Source organism: Dipteris shenzhenensis, chromosome 18 (assembly GCF_047967505.1).
Source record: "Dipteris shenzhenensis isolate YYH24624 ecotype China chromosome 18, Dip_SZ_1.0, whole genome shotgun sequence".
Classification (NCBI taxonomy): Eukaryota; Viridiplantae; Streptophyta; class Polypodiopsida; order Gleicheniales; family Dipteridaceae; genus Dipteris; species Dipteris shenzhenensis.
Window position 1 is genome coordinate 24,158,429 of NC_141613.1, and position 22,028 is coordinate 24,180,456.

Below are 22,028 nucleotides of genomic sequence, written 5' to 3' on the forward strand. Positions count from 1 at the left end.
CCAGGTCAATAACGTGACTATTGCTTATCACAAGGACCTGGAAGGCATGAGGGAGCAATATGCTCGTGATTCAGATTTTGGTGAAATTTTACAGCAAATGCAAGAGGGGCAATTCACCAGTCACTATTCCCTGAAAGATGGGTATCTAATGAAAGATGATTGCCTATGCATCACCCTGGAGATGAGGAAAAAGATTTTAAAGGAATGCCATGCACCTCCCTATGCTGGACATAGAGGAATTACAGCAACAACTCTAGCACTAGAGAGGTATTTCTTTTGGCCAGGGATACGGAAAGATATACATCAGTTTGTTACTAAATGCCTTACGTGTCAGAAAGTGAAGTATGATAGACGGAAGGCACCTGGCCTACTTATGCCTCTTCCCGTGCCTCAGGCACCATGGGAAAGTATTACAATGGACTTTATTTTTGATTTGCCAAGATCAAAGTCAGGGAATGATGGGATTTGGACTATCATTGATAGATTCAGCAAGCAAGCTCATTTCATTCCGGTTCGCAAAACCATAAAGGCAGATCATATGGCTAAGCTTTTCATGGCACAAATTTTTAAACATCATGGTATGCCTAAATCCATTGTTAGTGATCGAGATCCCAGAATGACCAGTCTATTCTGGAGAGCTTCATTTGATAACATGGGGACGAATCTGAATTTTTCTTCTTCTTTCCATCCCCAGACAGATGGTCAAAGTGAAGTAGCAAATTCTACAGTTTTGGATATGCTGAAATGCTACGTGGGTGACCAAAGTTCGGACTAGGAAAAGTACCTACCGTTAGTAGAGTTTGCTTACAATAATACAGTACATAGCTCTACAGGGAAAGCCCCTTTTGAGGTCATATATGGGAAGGTGATTTTGCCACCTATATTGAGGACCAAAGATGAAATATTTGCAGCTGATCAGTTTGTGAGAGACCTCCAGACAGCTTACAGCCAAGTCCGGACAGCAATTGAAAGGTCTCAAGAGAAACATAAAAGAGCTGCAGATAAGCATAGGAGACAGTTAGATCTCAAGGAAGGGGATTCGGTACTTTTGAAGTTTGAAAAAGCTAGGCTCCGCAAGTTTAAAGGCAAACAGAAAGTGTATGCAAAGTTATCTCCCAGATACTATGGCCCTTTCAGGGTTACAGAAAGAATAAATGAGGTTGCATACAGATTAGCATTGCCAGAGCATTGGAGGATTCACAATGCATTCCATGTGAGTCTTCTAAAGAAATTCCAGGGACCAGAGCCTACAGAACCAGTATCAGAGGATCCACCGGAAGTGGATGAGCTGGAGGAAGTCCTTCAGCCAGAGCAAATTGTGTACCATACTGTACGTAAAGGCCCTCAGGGTAAGGAGTTTTACAGGTATCTTGTAAAATTCAAGAATTCTACGGCATTAGATGCCAAGTGGATGGACGAAGATATGTTATCCGACCATCCACAGCTTTTGGATGTTTACAAGGAAGCTTTTCAGATGAGGTCAACTGAATAGAAGCCGAGGGGATGTCACCACAATGTAAATATCCTAAGTCAAAGTACAGTTGACCATTTATTTGATCATAATTAAAGAGTTTTATATGTGTTAATTATGGTCAAAGAGTTATTTTAAGGGTCAAAGGATTGACTACGGTCAAAGATACTCGACTCTAGTCAAGTAAACCTGACTTCGGTCAAGGAGACTTGGTTTACTACCAAGAGGGTTAACTGCAGTTAACCAGAGAACTACAGAGCTGACTACTGTCAGAGAGTATTGACTTCGGTCAACAAGACTTGGCATGCGCCAAGAGGGTTAACCCCGGTTAACCAAGATGTGCCAACTTCGGTTGAAGAGACTTGGCTATAATTAAGGCGCCTCGACCCTTGGTCAAAGCTCCTTAATTATAATCAAGAGTGTTGACTCCGGTCAACCAGAGAATATATATATATATATATATATATTTTTTTTTATATTTGTTTAGATGTGCACATGTGTTCAGTGGGGACGCCCACCGTGACTAGAATTAGTCCACAGTGTGTTATTTGCATGCAAAGCGCTAACAATTAATGGGTGCCATGGTGGTGCGCTTTAATTAATTGTTGCAGGTACTAGAAAGAGTTATTTTTCCTAAGCGCTACGGGAGCCTGACAAGCATCTAGGAGGCGGTTCGTGTGACCAAGTGCTTTGAAGACTCCAGAATGGCCCTTAGTGGCATGTAATAGGACTTAGTCTAGATTTTAGACAAGTGGCATGTTGCCAATTTGAAATGAGCTTGAAGCTCTTGTAAGGATTCACGTTTTTGAATTTTAGGATGCACAGCTCTACGCTGAACTGTGTACTCGAATTCTCTCTCATGAATAAAAACCTTCGGGGGGGTCCACCCCAACGTTTTGTCCTGGGCCCTAGTGCATCTACAGAGAGAGGGAGTGAGGGAGAGCTTTTGAAAGTATAATTGTAGTCTTTTATGAGCGAGTCGGTTATATATGTTATGCACTTGGAGCATGTGGACTTGTTAATCGGAATAGAGTGGTTTAAAACCCACGATATTCGGATTGGATGGAAGGACCGTACTCTTTCTTTTTTGGATAAGGACACCCAATTTTGTATTCAGTGTGATAATATTCCCTCTTCTCAGGGACCTATTGTATCTGTGATGCAGCTTCGGAATATATTAAACACTTCTCATTATGATATCTATCAGTGTTTTGATTCCGCTTCCTTCATTTGTTGTCTCTGTAAATAACAAGAATGATTTCAGTGTGTTTGAACACCGAGAATTGAGAACGTTGTTAAATGATTTCATGGATGTATTCCCTGCTCAACTTCCGGAAGGTTTACCTCCAGAACGGGCAGTAAACCATCGCATAGATTTAGTACCTGGGGCTCAACCTATTAGTGTTCCACCTTATAGGATGAGCCAGCTTGAGGAGGATGAGTTAGCTTCACATCTACAGGATTATTTGAATATGGGCTATATTCGCCCAAGTAAATCACCTTGGGGAGCACCTGTCCTCTTAAGAAAGAAGAAAGATACTTCATGGAGAATGTGTATAGATTATAAACGATTGAACAGCGTGACAATTAAGAATCGATACCCTCTACCTCGTTCCGATGATCTAATAGACCGTTTGGCCGGAGCGAAGTATTTCACTAAGATTGATTTACGGACGGGTTGTCACCAAATCCGTATCTATGCTAAACACATAGATAGAACCGCATTCCGAACTAGGTATGGCCACTATGTTAGAAATCTAACATGGTATCATACTAAACTACAACATGAGGAAGACTGCAAGAGCAATGAAGCAAACACTGAAAGATGTGTGATATTTCCATAGATGTGACCCCTGAATATATAGGGCCAAGTACAAGACCATGAGCAAGAGTGCTTATGGGATAATTGTAGAAGTGCCACATGGCATGCACTCAAGACATAAAGACTAGACTTAGACTTAGACTTAGACTAGGAAATAGTACACTTAGTGTGCACTTATCTCCAACACCCTCCTTAAGTGGACACTAGGAGTAAGACAGAAAGACAAGACTAGAGGACAGACATAAAGACTGATAGACTGAGAGACATGACAGATAAAAGATCCTGAGACACCCCTCCTCAAGTGATATCCTCATATGTGGACATGGTATCATACTAAACTACAACATGAGGAAGACTGCAAGAGCAATGAAGCAAACACTGAAAGATGTGTGATATTTCCATAGATGTGACCCCTGAATATATAGGGCCAAGTACAAGACCATGAGCAAGAGTGCTTATGGGATAATTGTAGAAGTGCCACATGGCATGCACTCAAGACATAAAGACTAGACTTAGACTTAGACTAGGAAATAGTACACTTAGTGTGCACTTATCTCCAACACACTACGAGTTTCTTGTATTACCTTTTGGTTTGACCAAAGCTCCTACCACCTTCCAGCAAATGATGAACGATTGTTCCGAGATTTTATGGGCAAATTCGTTGTAGTGTTCTAAGATGACATCTTGGTATATAGCCGAACGCTAGAGGATCACATAGGACACCTCCAGATTGTCTTAGTTATTCTAAGACAGCATAAGCTCTATGCCAAGATGAGTAAATGTGACTTCTTTATGAAGGAGATCATTTACTTAGGACACAAGATTTCTTCTGAAGGTATTAGCATTGATCTGGATCGTATCCAGAAGGTTTTAGAATGGCCTATCCCTCAAACTGTGAAACAACTTCGTTCTTTCCTAGGATTTGCGATATTTTTACGGAAGTCTGTGCGTGATTATTCACACATCACGGCACCCCTGACAAACATATTGAAAGGTCATGGATGCAGGTCTACCCAGCCAATCTCTTGGAATGATGCCTTGAACAAGGCTTTTGAAACCTTGAAGTTTTCTATCAAGGAAGCACCCGTTCTTGCATTACCCGATCCTACCCGACCTTATGTTTTAGAGGCCGATGCGAGTGATTTTGCGATTGGGACCGCTTTGTTCGAAGAGGGCAAACTTGTAGCTTTTGAGAGTAAGAAGCTAGACGACACCCAATATCGTTGGCCCACACTAGAAAAAGAACTCTATGCAGCCGTGTATGCCCTGAAGGTTTGGAGACACTACTTGTATGGTTCGAAGTTTCTTGTATTGACCGATCATCAGTCAATCAAGTATGTATGTGATGGGTCTGACTTGAGGGGACGGAAAGCTAGATGGGCAGAATTAATGCAAGATTTTGATTTTGAAATACGTTATCGCAAGGGTTCGTTGAATAGTGTGGCGGATGCCTTAAGTCGAGTCAAGTTTGTAAATGCTATGTCATTTACGAAATATCCTCAGACCTATTTTAATCCTTGAGAGGGCTTTGCGCAACTGATAGTCATTTCAGTTCTTATTGGCAGAAAGTCCAGGATGGGAGCTCCATGGTTGACCAAGACTCAGGGATTGTGCCCCCTACGGTACAGGATGATTAGGAAAAGCTTGCAGTTCCGGAATGGAAAGATTTGTGTGCCCGATGTTCTGGAACTTCGATCCAAGATTCTCTGGGAGTGTCATGATGCTCCTAGTGCTGGACATCCGGGTAAACATCGGACTCTGTCTCTTGTGAAGAATACCTTTTATTGGCCTAAGATGCGTGCATTTATTGAAAACTATGTGGTAGGTTGCCGGGTTTGTTAGGTTACTAAGGCAGAACGCCTTCGAAACGCGGGTTTATTACAGCCATTGCAGATTCCAGGTAATAAATGGGAAAGTATTTCCATGGATTTTATTACTGGTTTGCCTCAAACGCGCAAGGGTCATGACTCCATTTGGGTCATAGTCGACCGACTGACAAAAATAGCTAGATTCTTATCTACTAGAACAACTATTTCGGCTGTTCAGCTAGCTCACGAGTTTGTGGACCACTTGTTTAAGCTGTATGGTTTGCCCTCTAACATAGTCAGTGACAGAGACTCGAAGTTTACAAGTAACTTTTGGACACTTGTTTTTGAGAAGTTAGAAACTACTCTAAGTATGAGTTCCTCAGATCATGCAGAATCCGATGGCAGTACAGAGAAGGTCAACCAATTGGTTGAAGATATGCTTCGGGCATATGTTTCTAAGAGACAGTCTTCATGGGAGGATTATCTACCTATGATAGAATTTGCTTAGTGCAAAGCATTCAAGTACTGGTTACAGTCTTTTTATGCTTATGTACGGGTTTCACCCTAAGTCACCAGTTATGGTTGGGTTAAAGGGAATCCAAAATGATGCTGCAAAGACCTTCTTGCTAGACATGCAGGAAATGTTGCAGTTTGCCAAGGAGTCTATTAGAAGTGCCCAAGATCGGGACAGATTTTATGCTAATAGACATCGTTCACCTAGAGAGTTCTCTGAAGGAACGATGGTATATTTGCAAATTCCCAAGGAATCCAAGAGCCTAAGTACTGGTTTGGTTCCGAAGTTATCCCCCAGATACTATGGTCCGTTCAAGGTTATTAAAAGAATTGGACCAGTTGCATATAGACTAGAATTACCTCCTGATGTTAAGTGCATCCAGTATTTCATGTCAGTAAACTGAAAGAAGTATTGGGTGCGGATGATCAACTTGTTTCTCCTCAAGAAATAATAGAGGTTACAGATTTGACTTTTATTCCACATGAACCTGAATGTATTCTTGAATTTCGTGAAAGACAGATTCGTAATAGAACTATCACGGAATACAAGATCAAGTGGAAGGATCGTGTTGAGGAGGATGCAACATGGAAGACATTACAGAACCTCCAGAAGACATTCCCAGATTTTTTAACGAACTCAAGAGTGAGTTCTTAGAGGAGGGGAAGTATGTCATGTGCACGGATTGGTATCTGACGTGCACTGGGTACACAAGACTAGCTCAGGTAGCCTGGGGAGGCTTAGAGCTAGGCAGGCTTGATTCTCGGGTTGAGTGGCAAGGGTACAAACCAGTTAGAGGTCTTCGCTATTTTTGGCGCTTGGGGCCGAGTCTATATAAGGGGCCCAGAGGTTCAGTTCTCAGAGGCCGATGGGAGCAAGTCTCGTTCCCAGGTGCTAGGTCTGATCCTGGATTATCTCGCGAACGCGCGCCTGCATCATAGCGTAGCCTAAGGCCCAGCAGCAGATCCCAGGCTTCACAGCGCCACCTGGTGGTATGGGACACCAGGCTGGTTAGGATCTGGTTGGGAGTTCGAGCCAGTAGCTCAGCTCGTGGCTCGGAGGGGACGTCTCATGATTCGGGATCACATCCCGTAGATGTCATGGTTGGGTGGTGAGCAGCCTACTCAGTTTCCTCATGTTGGTGCATTCTTGTGTTTCCTTGCAAATCAGAGGTTTCAGGAGTGCTGGGACGTGTCAGTAAGCCTGCGGGAGTTGTTTGAGAAGAATTTCATTTCTCATAGCATTTCTCCCTTAGCCTCCCCAGAGCTCCTTGTGAAAAAGAAAGATGGCTCATACCATATGTGCATTGATTATAGAGGTCTCAACAATGCCGCTATAAATTATAGATTTCCAATTCCGAGGATTGATGATTTGTTGGATGAACTAAAGGGGGCTAAATTCTTCACAAAGATACATACATTTGAGATATGGCTATCATCAGATTAGAGTGAAAGAGGGTGATGAGCACAAAACAACCTTCCACACACAAAGAGTTTGTATGAGTTCTGCCATTTAGGTTGACTAATGCACCAACACCTTTCAAGCGCTCATTTAGGTTGACTAATGCACCGACCACCTTTCAAGCGCTCATTTACAGCAAAAGCAAACACAAGCACATTGAGCATGTCGAATAAGTGCTGAAATTTGTGAGGTTGGATCAACTCCACGCAAAAGCTAGTACATTTGAGTTTTATGGCAGCAGAGGTTGAATACTTGGGGCAATTGTGAGCAAAAGTGTGAGGTAAAGACTACAAAGAGACACACACACACACACACATATATATACATATACAAAGACATGTGCATACACTGTCCGTATACACATACATATACATATGTATACACACACATATGGGTGCTTAGGCCACATCCATTCCTTTAAAACAATAAAGCTTCTTACAAGTTTAGCAAGCAGCCTACCTTAACCAAGGAACAATCACAGAAGTGTCCAAACCACCACTGTAGGCCAGCACAACTTTGCTCAGCTTGCCACGGAGTCCACCATTGGTCTTCAAGGACAAGGTTTTCCCTTCATTTTCGGCCAAAACCATCCTAGCACCTGCAATCACCTTACAAAATCAGCCCAACCATGCTCTCCTTTCCATACATCTCTCTTGCACACGAAATTGATGAAGTAATGAGGATACATTGGTTTTACCATGAGAAATTACGCTACAAAGGCACAATAAAGCTGAGCCCTGAAATGAGAAAGATGGTCAGTCTTGGCTTGTAACTATAGCCAGGCATTCCTTGGAAAATCTCAGGCAGATTTTCAACTTATTACTGTTACAGCCTTGCATAAGGCATATGATGATAACGGTGAAGATGAACCTTAGGATCAGACCTGCTGTGTCAAATATCATAACATTGAAAAAGCAAGATATGCGAAACAAATATCACAACAGAATTCCAGCACCACAGTTACATTAAAATACTGAGTCCAAGACCAGACATCTACAAGAGAATGACTGCCTCTCCTTGCCTATATCCATCATGAACCCGTCACTTTAGGCAACCATTGCATTCTGCATAGTGAATGTGAAGTTAACCTCTCCACCTCCCTACTTGGCCACTGCCGCTCTTTCCCATTTCCCTTGCTTTCTCTCTAGGCAGCACCCTCCCCTCTACTCTATGCTCCCCTAGCCTTGCCACTAGCACCAGTTTAAATTAATATATTGAGTCCACCACTTGACCTTTACAAGAGAATCACTGGCTCTCCTTGCCTATATTCACCATGAGTCCTTCACTTTAGGAAACCATTGCATTCTGCATAGTGAATAATTGCAAAGTTCAACTTGACCACTCGACTTCCCTCCTTGGCCATTGCCACCCTTTCCCATCTCCCTTGCTTTCTCCCTGGGCAGAGCCATGAGTCCTCACTTTAGGAAACCATTGCATTCTGCATAGTGAATGAATGTGAAGTTCAACTTAAACTCTCAACTTCCCACCTTGGCCACTTGCCACCCTTTCCCATCTCCCTTGCTTTCTCTCTGGGCAGAGCCATGACTCCTTCACTTTAGGAAACCATTGCATTCTGCATAGTGAATGAATGTGAAGTTCAACTTAAACTCTCAACTTCCCACCTTGGCCACTGCCACCCTTTCCCATCTCCCTTGCTTTCTCCTTGCCTATATTCGCCACCATGACTCCTTCACTATAGGAAACCATCGCATTCTGTAAAGTGAATGAATGTGAAGTTCAATTTAACCTCTCAACTTCCCTCCTTGGCCACTGCCACCCTTTCCCATCTCCCTTGCTTTCTCTCTGGGCAGCACCGTCCCCTCTATTCCATGCTCCCCTGGTCTTGCCACTTTGATGACTATCCATGCCTTCATGATAGTTTTCAATTTTGGGGCGAATTTTAGAAAATTTGGCGCTCCTTTCAGTTTGGGGAAAAAAAGTGGCCAACCATGGCATTCAAAAAAACCAAAAAAAAAAGAGGAAAACCGACACACAACAACACCTACCACCACTTTGACTCCTACCATTCCCACTCTATTGAATTGCCTCACATTGCCAACCTCTCTTCCAATTTATCATTGGAGCCAGCTTTCTTCTATGCTCATATTGAATCATTCCTAAGTGGAAAAGAAAAGAAAATGGACAAGGGAACCGCAAGCTAGGTGATGAAAAACTAGCCTAGAAAGGCTCATAACAAGTCCTGAACCAAATTCATGCTCTCTCTATGGAAAAGCATTCATAAAATATTTTACAAAATCTCTCTCTCTCTATGGAAAACCAAATTCATGCTCTCTCTCTCTCTCTCTCTCTCTCTCTCTCTCTCTCTCTCTCTCTCGGTGCGGTGAGCGTGGGAGCAAGGCACAAGATTCAAGAGTGATAAGCCGTCACGTCAACTGTCCTAGGTGTCACATAGGACTAAATGTCCTATGTGGCATAAAAGGCACTAAAACACTAGAGCGCCCATAACTATGCCTACAAGGCACATACCAGGGCCAATAGGGCATCACTAGAACCGGGAGAAGATGACCTACAAACCCCCCTCCATGGTATGGGCTGAAGTATTCTAGAAACGTCTCAGAATACCTGGTATTTTCTGGTCATGGTGGCACATGTTCATCCAAAAGGATATAGCCACCTATGAATGTACAAGCTATGTCAGATCATGTAACAAAGGGAACCAAGTGTAAAGCCTATCGGAAGACTTCGAACTTGGGATGAGGAAGTGCCTTTGTAAACATATCTGCTATGTTGTCCTCTGTGGGAAGGTAGGACAACTCTATGTCTCCTGCTGACAACTGCACTCGAACATAATGATAGTGAACTTCAATGTGCTTGGTATGCGCATGAAACACCGGGTTACGTGCAATGGCCAACGCACTTTGGCTGTCAGTGTAGACCATAGTAGAAGATGTAGGCGAATACCAAGATCTGTAAGTAACTGTCGAAGCCAAACACACTCTACTGTAGCAGTGAAGGCTGCCCTGTACTAGCCTTACAGCTAGATGTGGCAACTGTTGGTTGCTTCTTGCTAAGCCAAGAGATACATGAACTGCCAAGCAAAAAACAATTGCCGGTATGTGACACTTTGGTGTTGGTACAACCTACCCAATCACTATCCCTGTAAGCATGCATGGTAAGTAAACCCTGATCACCATAGAAGAGGGCTAAATCCTGAGTGCCTCTGAGATATCTGAAGACTCTCTTCACTGCTTGCCAATGCTGTGAACTGGGCATGTGCATGAACCAGTTGAGCTCAGATACTGCATACTGTAAGTCAGGTCTGGTGTGACATAAGTAAATGAGACATCCAACAGCCTGCTGGTAAAGGGTGATATCACATGGTGGGCTCCCATCATGAGCTGAAAATTTTTAGCCAGGGTCCACTGGAGTAGGATTGGCTTGCAATCCTGAAACTGAAAACGATCAAGGAGCTGTCCAATATACTTGGACTGTGACATCATGATAACCCCCTCAACATGAGCAAACTGAATGCCCAAATAATAGTGTAGCTGTCCCATGTCTGACATTTCAAAAGCTTGCTGCAAATCAGCCTTGAAAGCTGCAATATGCTGAGTATCTGGACCCGTGATTAGCATATCATCCACATATAGAATCATCCCACGGACATAAAGAGTGGGTTCTATGGGGCTATTCTGAAAACCACGGGATAGTAAGTGTGCATGAATTTTGGCATACCATGCCCTAGGTGCCTGCTTCAAACAATAAAGGACTTTTCTAAGCCGGCATACCTTGTTTTCAGAATTAACAACCTTAAAGCTAGGAGGTTGTTTCACATAAACTTCTTCCTGCAGATCCCCATGAAGAAAAGCAGTCTTGATGTCAAGCTAAATCAGATCCACTCCCACGGACATAAAGAGTGGGTTCTGTGGGGCTATTCTGAAAACCAAGGGATAGTAAGTGTGCATGAGTTTTGGCATACCATGCCCTGGGTGCCTGCTTCAAACCATAAAGGGCTTTTCTAAGCCGGCATACCTTCTTTTCAAAATTAACAACCTCAAAGCCAAGAGGTTGTGTCACATAAACTTCTTCCTGCAGATCCCCATGAAGAAAAGCAGTCTTGATGTCAAGCTGGTGCACTTGCCAATGGTGATGGGCTGCAATGGCAATGACACATCTAATAGTAGTAATCCTGGATGTGGGAGCAAAGGTCTCCTCAAAGTCAATGCCTTGTTGTTGGGCATACCCTTTTGCAACAAGACGAGCTTTGTGTCGATCTAAACTGCCATCAGATTTCCTTTTTAATTTGTAGACCCACCGGGTACCAATGGCATGCTTGCCGGGAGCTAGGTCTACTAATTCCCATGTGTCATTTTTGGCAATGGATTGAACTCAGCTCTCATTGCATCCATCCACTCTTCGCTGTCAAAAGCATCTTTATGGCACAAGGGCTCTTCATTGCAAGCTGTAGCAAGGAGTGCAAACTCAAGAAAGTGAACATGCATCTCTCTATTCCCTGATCTTGTCCGGGCAGCAAAAGATTGATCCTGTTTGCTGTCCCTCAATGTATTAAGAACCCATCTCGGAACTTGCCTTTGCTGTCTATTGCCAGCTCTTTCTTCCATCACTGCATCATGAATAGTGGTATCATTTTGTGCTGGAAGAGAAACCTGCAAATCAGCATGGGGTACTGGCTGATCATTGCTTGTTGAAGGGCCTGCAGGAGGCTCATGTTGCTGGTCAAAGTCCCCCTCTAAGGAAGGCAGAGGTAACCAAGAGTCAAAGGCATCAAACATGTCAACTTCTAGCTTAGCTTTGCAGTCCACAAGAGGAGAAGCCCAATGTTCAATGAAGATTACATCTCTACTAACAATAATCTTCCCAGTATTTGGTTGGTATAACCTATACCCTCTGCTCTCCTGGCTGTAACCGATAAATATGCATTTCATTGCCTTGTCATCAAGCTTATGTCTCAGCTGAGATGGTACATGAACATATGCAAGAGACCCAAAAACTATCATGTGTGAAAGTGAAGGCTTCTTGCCTTTCCATGCTTCATAAGGTGTAACAGTCTTCAATGCCCTTGTAGGTGATCTATTCATATACCTAGATGAATCCAAGAACATTCCCAAACTCATCCTCTAAAAACACAACATAGTGCAGTTTCAATCTCACGAGAGTCACTCATAAGATTGAAAACCATAAACTCCATCACGCATAGCAAGGACTAGCTACTATGACATCCCCACTGACGTCATCAGCGCCCAACAGTGGGTGTAGACCATAGTATAAAAGTATGCTCTCACACATACAAATCCACACACCCACACATACTTGAGCATCCATTTATACAAAGTCTTCGTACTGAGTTTCTGTCGGCACTCCTGAGGTGAAGGGCAAACTCAGCCATGACGAAGGCTAGCACTCAAGGTGATCTATTCAGCACATAGTTGGCACACATCACTGCATCAAGCCAAAATTTATTGGGCAAGGACTTGGCCTTAAGCATGCATCTAACCATCTCCATAGTGGACCTGTTCTTCCTTTTAGGAACAAGATTATGCTGAGGAGTGTAAGGAGTAGTGCATGAGTGAAAAATGCCCCGTGAAGACAAAAATGCATCAAACTCCGTTGACATATACTCTCCCCCCCTATCTATGTTGAGGGTGACAAGCTTGCATCCTGATTCATTCTCAACCATATTCAGCCACTTCTGAAAGCATGAGAGCACTTCAGATTTGGCTTTTAAAGCATATACCCAACAATATCTTGTGAAGTCATCAATGAGAGTCATGAAATATTTGTACCCCCCAATGGCATTTGTCCTCATTGGGCCACAGACATCACTGTGCACTAGCTGCAATTTCCTTTGTGAGAGTTTTGGACAATTCTTTTGAAAAGCAAACCGATGCATCTTACCCAAAGACAACCCTCACACACATGTTTGGAAACTGTGTGAGTTTGAGGTACATCATTTGCCATGTCCTGTGAATGTAACTTAGCAAGAGCTCTATAATTGAGATGACCCATTCTTTCATGCCAAAGATGAGTTTCAGCAAGCTGTGAATCTGAAATAGCAAATGCTTCAATAGAGAGTGCAGCTAAGTGATCATCAAGGTGATAAAGCCCCTTTTTCAAAGTGTCAGTGAGAACTATGGCATTGTCATCATGAAGATCATATACTAGGCATCTGTATCCATCAAAAATCACTCTCAAACCTGAAGTGGCAATTGCTGAAATTGAAATCAAGTTGACTTCTATTCCAGGCACGAAAAGAACATTAGTCAGAGTGACAGGATGGCTTGAAATAGATGTGAGCTGCACATCTCCAATTCCTTTTACAGCATAGGAGGCATTATTAGCACATGTGACAATTCCCCCACGAGGTGCATCGAGGTGCATTAGCTAAGGAATAAAACAACTTTCTGCAAGATGTGACGTGCTTGGAAGCACCACTATCAAAATACCAAGACTGAGCATCATTAGCAGTAAAGAGTGCATCAACTTGGGAGGGATCAAAGGAGCAATGGACAACCCATGCCCAATCATCCTGGAGAGCATGTGCATGTGAGGCATCTGCTGGCTCATGGGATTCAATTGCATGTGAGGCATTAACTATCAATCCTGCTTTCTTTTTCTCCGAAGCAATGCGCTTCCTGCATTCTGAAATTTCATGCCCAGGCTTGAGAATAGTTGCATCTTTTCTTCTTTGACTTATCTGCTGTATTTTTAGATGCATTGGAGGAATTGCCACTGTTAGACCCATATTTAGGTTTGCCCACAAGCTTGGAAGCCTTGCCTCTTCCTGTCTGCTATGAAGCAAATGCATGATCAGGAATAATAGCTTGTCTATTAGCACAACTTTGCTCGTCTAGCTGGTCAAAAGAGTAGTGGTCTAGATTACCCATGGCCACTAATCGAAGGGTTGTAGCAAACCCTTGATATGTATCTGGCAATCCATTCAACGTGGTACTGACAAGCTGAGAATTTGGCACCACCTCATCAATATTGGCAAGTTGTTCCATGAGGTCCTTGACCTTTGTCAACGAATGCATCAGTAAAATCACCTTCATTCATACTGACTTCCTGCAATTGCCTTCTTAAATATGCAACACGTGCCTCATTGCGAATCTGATAAAGAGAAGCCAATTTGTCCCAAGCATCCTTTGCTGTCCTTCAAGACCGAATGTGTGGAATAATGATTCTCTTACATGATAAAGCAATACAGGAATGTGCATTTGCATCTCTTGCATCCCATCTTGATTGTTCCTGAGTTGGGGGAGCAGCAGCAGGGGTGCTAGAGGATAAGGCATCATGAGTAGTACCCTCTACAGAGGGACCAGCAGTAGGGGCAGCCACTGTAGCATTGGCTAGCCTCAGATCAATCCCAGAAACAATATTCCAAAAATGCCTTGCAACAAGAATGTGTTTCATGAGATAAGACCACATCGGATAGTTGGTGCCATCCAACTTATCATCTTCACGAAGAATACCAAATAGATCATGATTGTTACCAGCCATTGCAAATAGTACAAGTAAAAATGCAATGACCAAGTGAGTACCAAAGGATAGCCTCAAGGCTTTAAACTGCAGAAATATGTCTTACTGTCCCAAATACCTCTGAGCCAACAACAGATATGCAGCAAGGTATAGGAACAGAGTTACCAGCTGAAATTGAGCTCCCAACACAAAAGACCCAAATTTGGTTGCCCTGAGTGATGACGTGGCACAATGTGACAATCCTGAACCTGAATTTGACTGAAAACTTCAATTTTTGGAATGATTTCAGTTGTCAACCTTGTCCAAAGTGTTGTATTGACGAGTTGAAGGTCCAAATGTCAAAAGCCCTAAATTTTCCTGTTGGAAATTAGGGTTTGACAGTCAAATACTGTCAGAAAACAGTGAAAGACAGCAAATGTTGCTTGTAAATCAGCTTCTGGTCCCCTGAACTGAATGCTGAGATCCAAAATACCTCTGTAGGTAGAATATGACAGACCACGGAGCTGCTGCAGCAAGTTGAAGTGCAAAAGGCGGCTGGAGCAGAGCTGGAACAGTCCTCAGACACGTCGAAATGTGTGCGTGGCTGCAAATGTCTCTTGTGGAGGGCTCTGGACAGGTCGCGACAGCAGGACGCCTCCTGCAGATGGCTCTGGAGAGGTCGCAGGAGCTGGGCGCCTGGATCTGAGGCTGGTTGAAGTGATCTGCAGCACAAAAAATGGTGACAGATGGCCACAGGTGCTGTAGGAGACCTCGAAAAGGCTGCAGCAGGACCTAGAAGCAGTCGCCTCAGCTGGGAAGCAGCAATGAGGCAAGTTATGGCGACAAAAAGGCTCTGGAAGCCTTGGACAGCAGCTGAAGAGCCTCGAACAGGCTGGAAATGTGATGACCAGCAAGGCAGCAGACTCCCGATGAGCAATGGAGGACTCGGGGAGGCTGAGAAGAGCTGGAAGACAAATGCAAGACCTGCTCTGATACCACTGAAGGTGCGGTGAGCGTGGGAGCAAGGCACAAGATTCAAGAGTGATAAGTCGTCACATCAACCGTACTAGAGAAAAGAAAGTACAAGGTACTTGAAAGGTAGACCCTAGGACTAAGTGTCCTAGGTGTCACATAGGACTAAATGTCCTATGTGGCATAAAAGGCACTAAAACACTAGAGTGCCTATAACTATGCCTACAAGGTACATACCAGGGCCCATAGGGCATCACTAGAACCGGGAGAAGATGACCTACTCTCTCTCTCTCTCTCTCTCTCTCTCTCTCTCTCTCTCTCTCTCTCTCTCGTCGTAGCCCATTTGCCCTCCCGTCGTAGCCCTAGCCCTAGCCCTAGCCCTAGCCCTAGCCGCCGCCAGTGCTGTGAACCTTCACTGCCACTAGCGCCGTCAACCCCAGCCACCGCCAACCCTAACTGACGCCCTAGCATTAGCCGGCCCTCAGCCATCCCGTCGTCTCCCAGGCTGGGGCTGAATCCCAAGCCCAGTCTAGGGGTTAGCTTCAGGTTTGCGGGTACTCAAATATGGCCAGCATGTAATGGCCAACTCTTTCCCCAAAATCCCCCTCAACACCGGCAACCTCAACAATCTCCGTTTGCACGCAACTACCAACAAGAAGGTTCAAAACTACCCATCATTGGGCAACATGAACAGATTTGTTATTTGCAGCAAACAGTGAGAGAGTTAAGGTTGGAGCTAGCAGAAACTAAGGCTCTACTTCACGTTCTAGAAGGGCCTGGCAAACAAGCAGTGATTGATGAGGTTGTGAAGTCTTATAAGGCTTCCCCCCTTACCCCCCAGTTAGTCTCCACAGTCAAGGATTTAGTTCATAATGAAATACGGACGGCCAAACAGGAGGTCGTTGTGGCGTTTGAAGCAAAAGTCAACAAAGTTGATATTCAACAGGAGATCAAGGAACATGAAGCCAGATAGGATAACGCACTCAGAATCAGAATTGGGATCTCCCAGAAGGATGGTACAAGGAGGAGGACTCGTCCAAACAACATTGATTGGATACCTGACGAGGATGACAAGCCTGATACTTATGATGATGGTGAAGCTAGAACAGTCTTTATCGACCATAGTAAAGGTCATGCTATCCTTAAGTTTATTTAATTCACAAGATTTACGTCTCAAGATTTTACGACAATCCTATAAGCTGAAAGGTACTAAGCTATGGATAGCCGAGGAACTCACAAAGGCTCAGCTGAAAGATAAAGCAACGGGATTAGCCAAAGTTAGGGCTGCCAGGAAGGATGGTAAATGGGCACTGTATCGTGGAGGAATAGCAACCATTAAGGAGTTCAAATCAAAACCAAAAGACTCTCAGTCTTAAAATTATGTAAGGCCAACTATATGTTTTTTTCCAGGACATAATCTAGGCATAATCTAGGCATAATCTAGGTACTCTAAATAATGGAGTTGCTTTATGCACACTTAGGGAGCTCCCTCCCTAAACTGATGTATTGGATGGCTTTTCTATTGTCCCATAGACCTTTCGTCTTCCGTGGACATTAATACTCTCTCTCTCTCTCTCTCTCTCTCTCTCTCTCTCTCTCTCTCTCTCTCTCTCCTACAGCTTCTGTAGGCCATCTTCTGATGGTTCTAGTGATAACCTATAGGCCATGGTATGTGCCTTGTAGGCATAAGTGTAGGCACTTGTAGTGTTAGTGCCTTTTAGGCCACATAGGACACTTAGTCCTATGTGACACCTAGGACACTTAGTCCTAGGTCTAGGTACAAGTACCTTGTACTTAGATCTTGAAGTGACGGCTGAACTATCGTACGACTCTTTGCTACCTACACTCTCTCTCTCTTTTGCGATCGTCCCTTCGGTGGTATCAGAGCAGGTATTGCTTTTGTCTTCCAACTCTCCTCAGCCCCCTGAGTCCTCCATTGCTCATTGGGAGTCTGTTCCTCTGCTGATCGTCACATCTCCAGCCTGTTTGAGGATCTTCGACTACTGTCTAAGGCTTCCACAGCCATTTTTGTCGCCATAACTTACCTTATTGCTGCTTTCCAGCAGAGGCGACTACTTCTAGGCCCTGCTGCAGCTTTTTCGAGGTCTCCTACAGCACCCGTGGCCATCAGTCGCCATTTTTTGTGTTGCAGATCCAGGCGCCCAGCTTCCGCAACCTCATACAGATCTCAGATCTATATGCATTCCCTTCCGTATAGTCGTACTCAGCCTGCGCCGTACATCTCGCCGTACAGGCGTACGGAAGGTCTGGTACCTGTGTCCGTACTGCATTCAGTACTTATGCCATACAGCCCGTACGTGAGCAGATGTACCGATCCGTATCTGCATCGCCGTACAGCAGATACGGACTGTGACTCCGCACTTGACACGCCGTACCTACACGTGGGAACGTACCTGCTCCATACAGTTTTCGTACAGCATACCAGCACTGTACATGTTCAGTACAACGTACTTGCCTCATAACTACATCCGTACGTTGGATTCAGTCACCTGCTCCGTGCAACTACCGTCCATCCGTACAATCTGCTCCGTACGGTTTCACCTGCAGATCAGCTGTCAACAACTTGTGCAATTTGGGGCTTTTGCAGGACATTGGCAAATTTGGGGCTTTTAGTTCTTTTCACCTCCTTTAGTTGCAATTTCTTGCAAGAATATTGGAGTTTTGGGATTTGGTCTGCAATTTCTTGTTTAGATTGCAGTACATTGGGTCATGCATTTGCTTCACAGCAGACAGGAAGAGGCAAGGCCTCCAACCCTATGGGCAAGCCAAAATCTGCGCATAGCAGCTGCAATTCCTCCCATGCATCTAAAAATACATCAGATAAGGCAAAGAAGAAAAGATGCAACTATTGTCGCAAGCCTGGACATGACATTTCAGAATGCAAGAAGCGCATTGCTTCGGAGAAAAAAAAAGCAGGATTGACAGTTAATGCCTCACATGCTATTGAATCCCATGAGCCAGCACATGCTTCACATGCACATGCTCTTCAGGATGATTGGGCATGGGCTGTCCATTGCTCATTTGATCCATCCAAAGCTGATGCATTCTTTACTGCTAATGATGCTCAGTCCTGGTACTTTGATAGTGGTGCTTCCAAGCATGTCACTTCTTGCAGACAGTTGTTTCATTCTTTAGCTGATGCACCTCGAGGGGGGACTGTTACATGTGCTAATAATGCTTCATATGCTGTAAAAGGAGTTGGAGATGTGCAGCTCACATCCATTTCAAGCCATCCTGTCACTCTGACAAATGTCCTTTTTGTGCCTGGCATTGAAGTCAACTTGATTTCAATTTCAGCAATTGCTACTTCAGGTTTCAGAGTCATTTTTTATGGCTACTGATGTCTAGTTTATGATCTTCGTGATGACAATGCCATAGTTCTCACTGGCACTTTGCAAAAAGGGCTTTATCACCTTGATCATCATCCAGCTGCATTTTCTATTGAAGCACTGGCTATTTCAGATTCACAACTTGCTGAAACTCATCTTTGGCATGAGAGAATGGGCCATCTCAATTATAGAGCTCTTGCAAAGCTACATTCACAGCAGATGGCAAATGATGTACCTCAGACTCACACAGTTTCCAAACATGTGTGTGAGGGTTGTCTTTTGGGTAAGATGCATCGATTTCCTTTTCAAAAGAATTGTCCAAAACTCTCACAAAGGAAATTACAGCTAGTGCACAATGATGTCTGTGGCCCAATGAGGACAAATGCCATTGGGGGGTATAAGTATTTCATGACTCTCATTGATGATTTCACAAGATATTGCTGGGTATATCCTTTAAAGGCCAAATCTGCTTGTCACCCTCAACACAGATAGGGGGGGTGAGTATATGTCAAAGGAGTTTGATGCATTTCTGTCCTCACGGGGCATTATTCACTCATGCACTACTCCTTACACTCCTCAGCAGAATCCTGTTTCTGAAAGGAAAAACAGATCCACAATGGAGATGGCCAGATGCATACTTAAGGCCAAGTCTTTGCCCAATAAATTTTGGCTTGATGCAGTAATGTGCGCCAACTATGTGCTAAATAGATCACCTACACGGGCATTGAAGACTATTACACCTTATGAAGCATGGAAAGGCAGGAAGCCTTCACTTTCACACATGAGAGTTTTTGGGTCTCTTGCATATGTTCATGTACCATCTCAGCTGAGACATAAGCTTCATGACAAGGCAATCAAATGCATATTTATTGGTTACAGCCAGGAGAGCAGAGGGTATCGGTTATATCAACCAAATACTGGGAAGATTATTGTCAGTAGAGATGTGATCTTTGCTGAACATTCAGCTTCTCCTCTTGTGGACTGCAAAGCAAAGCCAGATGTTGACATGTTTGATGCCTTTGAATCTTGGTTACCTCTGCCATCATCATAAGAGGATTTTGACCAGCAACATGAGCCTCCTGCACGCCCTCCACTAAGCAATAATCAGCCACAACCTCATGCTGATTTGCAGGTTTCTCTTCTGGCACAAAATGATCCCACTACTCATGATGCAGTCATTGAAGAAAGAGCTGTCAATAGACAGCAAAGGCAAGTTCCCAGATGGCTTCTTGATACATTGAGGGACAGCAAACAAGATCAGCCTTTTGCTGCCCAGAAAGGATCAGGGAACAGACAGCATGGTCACTTTCTTGAGTTTGCACTCCTTGCTACAGGTTGCAATGAAGAGCCTTTGTGCCATAAAGATGCTTTTGACAGCAAAGAGTGGATGGATGCAATGAAAGCTGAGTTATAATCTATTGCCAAAAATGACACATGGGAATTAGTAGATCTCCCTCCTGGCAAGCATGCCATTGGAACGCGGTGGGTCTACAAATTAAAAAGGAAATCTGATGGCAGCATAGATCGATACAAAGCCCGTCTTGTTGCAAAAGGGTATGCCCAACAACAAGGCATTGACTTTGAGGAGACATTAGCTCCCACATCCAGGATTACTACCATTCCATGTGTCATTGCCATTGCAGCCCATCATCATTGGCAAGTGCACCAACTTGACATCAAGACCGCTTTTCTTCATGCGGATCTGCAGGAAGAAGTCTATGTCACACAACCTCCTGGCTTTGAGGTTGTTAATTCTGAAAATAAGGTATGCCGGCTTAGAAAAGCCCTTTATGGTTTGAAGCAGGCACCCAGGGCATGGTATGCCAAAATTCATGCACACTTACTATCCCTTGGTTTTCAGAATAGTCCCACAGAACCCACTCTTTATGTCCGTGGGAGTGGATCTGATTTTTTAGTGCTGATTTTATATGTGGATGATATGCTCATCACGGGCCCAGATCCTCAGCAAATTGCAGCTTTCAAGGCTGATTTGCAGCAGATTTTTGACATGTCAGACATGGGACGGCTCCATTATTATTTGGGCATTCAGTTTGCTCATGTTAAGGGGGGTATCATGATGTCTCAGTCCAAGTATATCGGACAGCTCCTTGATCGTTTTCAGTTTGAGGATTGCAAGCCAATCTCTACTCCAGTGGACCCTGGCTTCAAATTCTCAGGTCATGATGGGAGCCCACCATGTGATATCACTCTTTATCAGCAGGCTCTTGGATGCCTTATTTATTTATGTCACACCAGACCTGACTTGCAGTATGCAGTATCTCAGCTCAGCAAATTCATGCACATGCCAAGTTCACAGCATTGGCAGGGAGTGAAGAGAGTCTTCAGATATCTCAGAGGCACTCAGGATTTAGCCCTCTTCTATGGTGATCAGGGTTCACTTACCATGCATGCTTACACGGATATAGTGACTGGGCAGGATGTTCCGACACCAGAGTGTCACATACTGGCAATTGTTTTTTGCTTGGCAATTCATGTATCTCTTGGCTCAGCAAGAAGCAACCAACAGTTGCCACGTCTAGCTGTGAGGCTGAGTACAGGGCAGCTTTCACCGCTACAGTAGAGTGTGTTTGGCTTCGACAGTTACTTACAGATCTTGGTATTTGCCAGACATCCTCCACTATTGTCTACACTGACAGCCAGAGTGCTTTGGCCATTGCGCGTAACCCAGTGTTTCATGCGCGTACCAAGCATATTGAAGTTCACTATCATTATGTTCGGGAGCGGTTGTCAGCAGGAGACATAGAGTTGTCATATCTTCCCACAGAGGACAACATAGCAGATATGTTTACAAAGGCACTTCCTCGTCCCAAGTTCGAAGTCTTCTGACAGGCTTTACACTTGTTTCCCTTTGTTACATGATCTGACATCCCTTGTACATTCATAGGTGGCTATATCCTTTTGGATGAACATGTGCCACCATGACCAAAAAATACCAAGTATTCTGAGACGTTTCCAGAGTACTTCAGCCCATCCCATGGTGGGGGGTTTGTAGGCCATCTTTTGATGGTTCTAGTGATGCCCTATAGGCCATGGTATGTGCCTTGTAGGCATAAGTATAGGCACTTGTAGTGTTAGTGCCTTTTAGGCCACATAGGACACTTAGTCCTATGTGAGACCTAGGACACTTAGTCCTAGGTCTAGGTACAAGTACCTTGTACTTAGATCTTTCATTATC

The 22,028-nt window shown here is 44.0% G+C and overlaps 1 protein-coding gene across 2 annotated transcripts in view; it reads right to left on the reverse strand.

The window, feature by feature from the left end:
- Positions 1 to 22,028, reverse strand: part of LOC147890982 (argininosuccinate synthase, chloroplastic-like) — a 155,230-nt gene that overhangs the window by 96,927 nt on the left and 36,275 nt on the right. For both annotated transcript variants that reach the window (XM_087389664.1, XM_087389665.1), the window contains exon 3: positions 7,533 to 7,671. In XM_087389664.1, the coding sequence (XP_087245790.1) occupies positions 7,533 to 7,671 (139 nt within the window). The remainder of the gene's footprint in view (positions 1 to 7,532; positions 7,672 to 22,028) is intronic.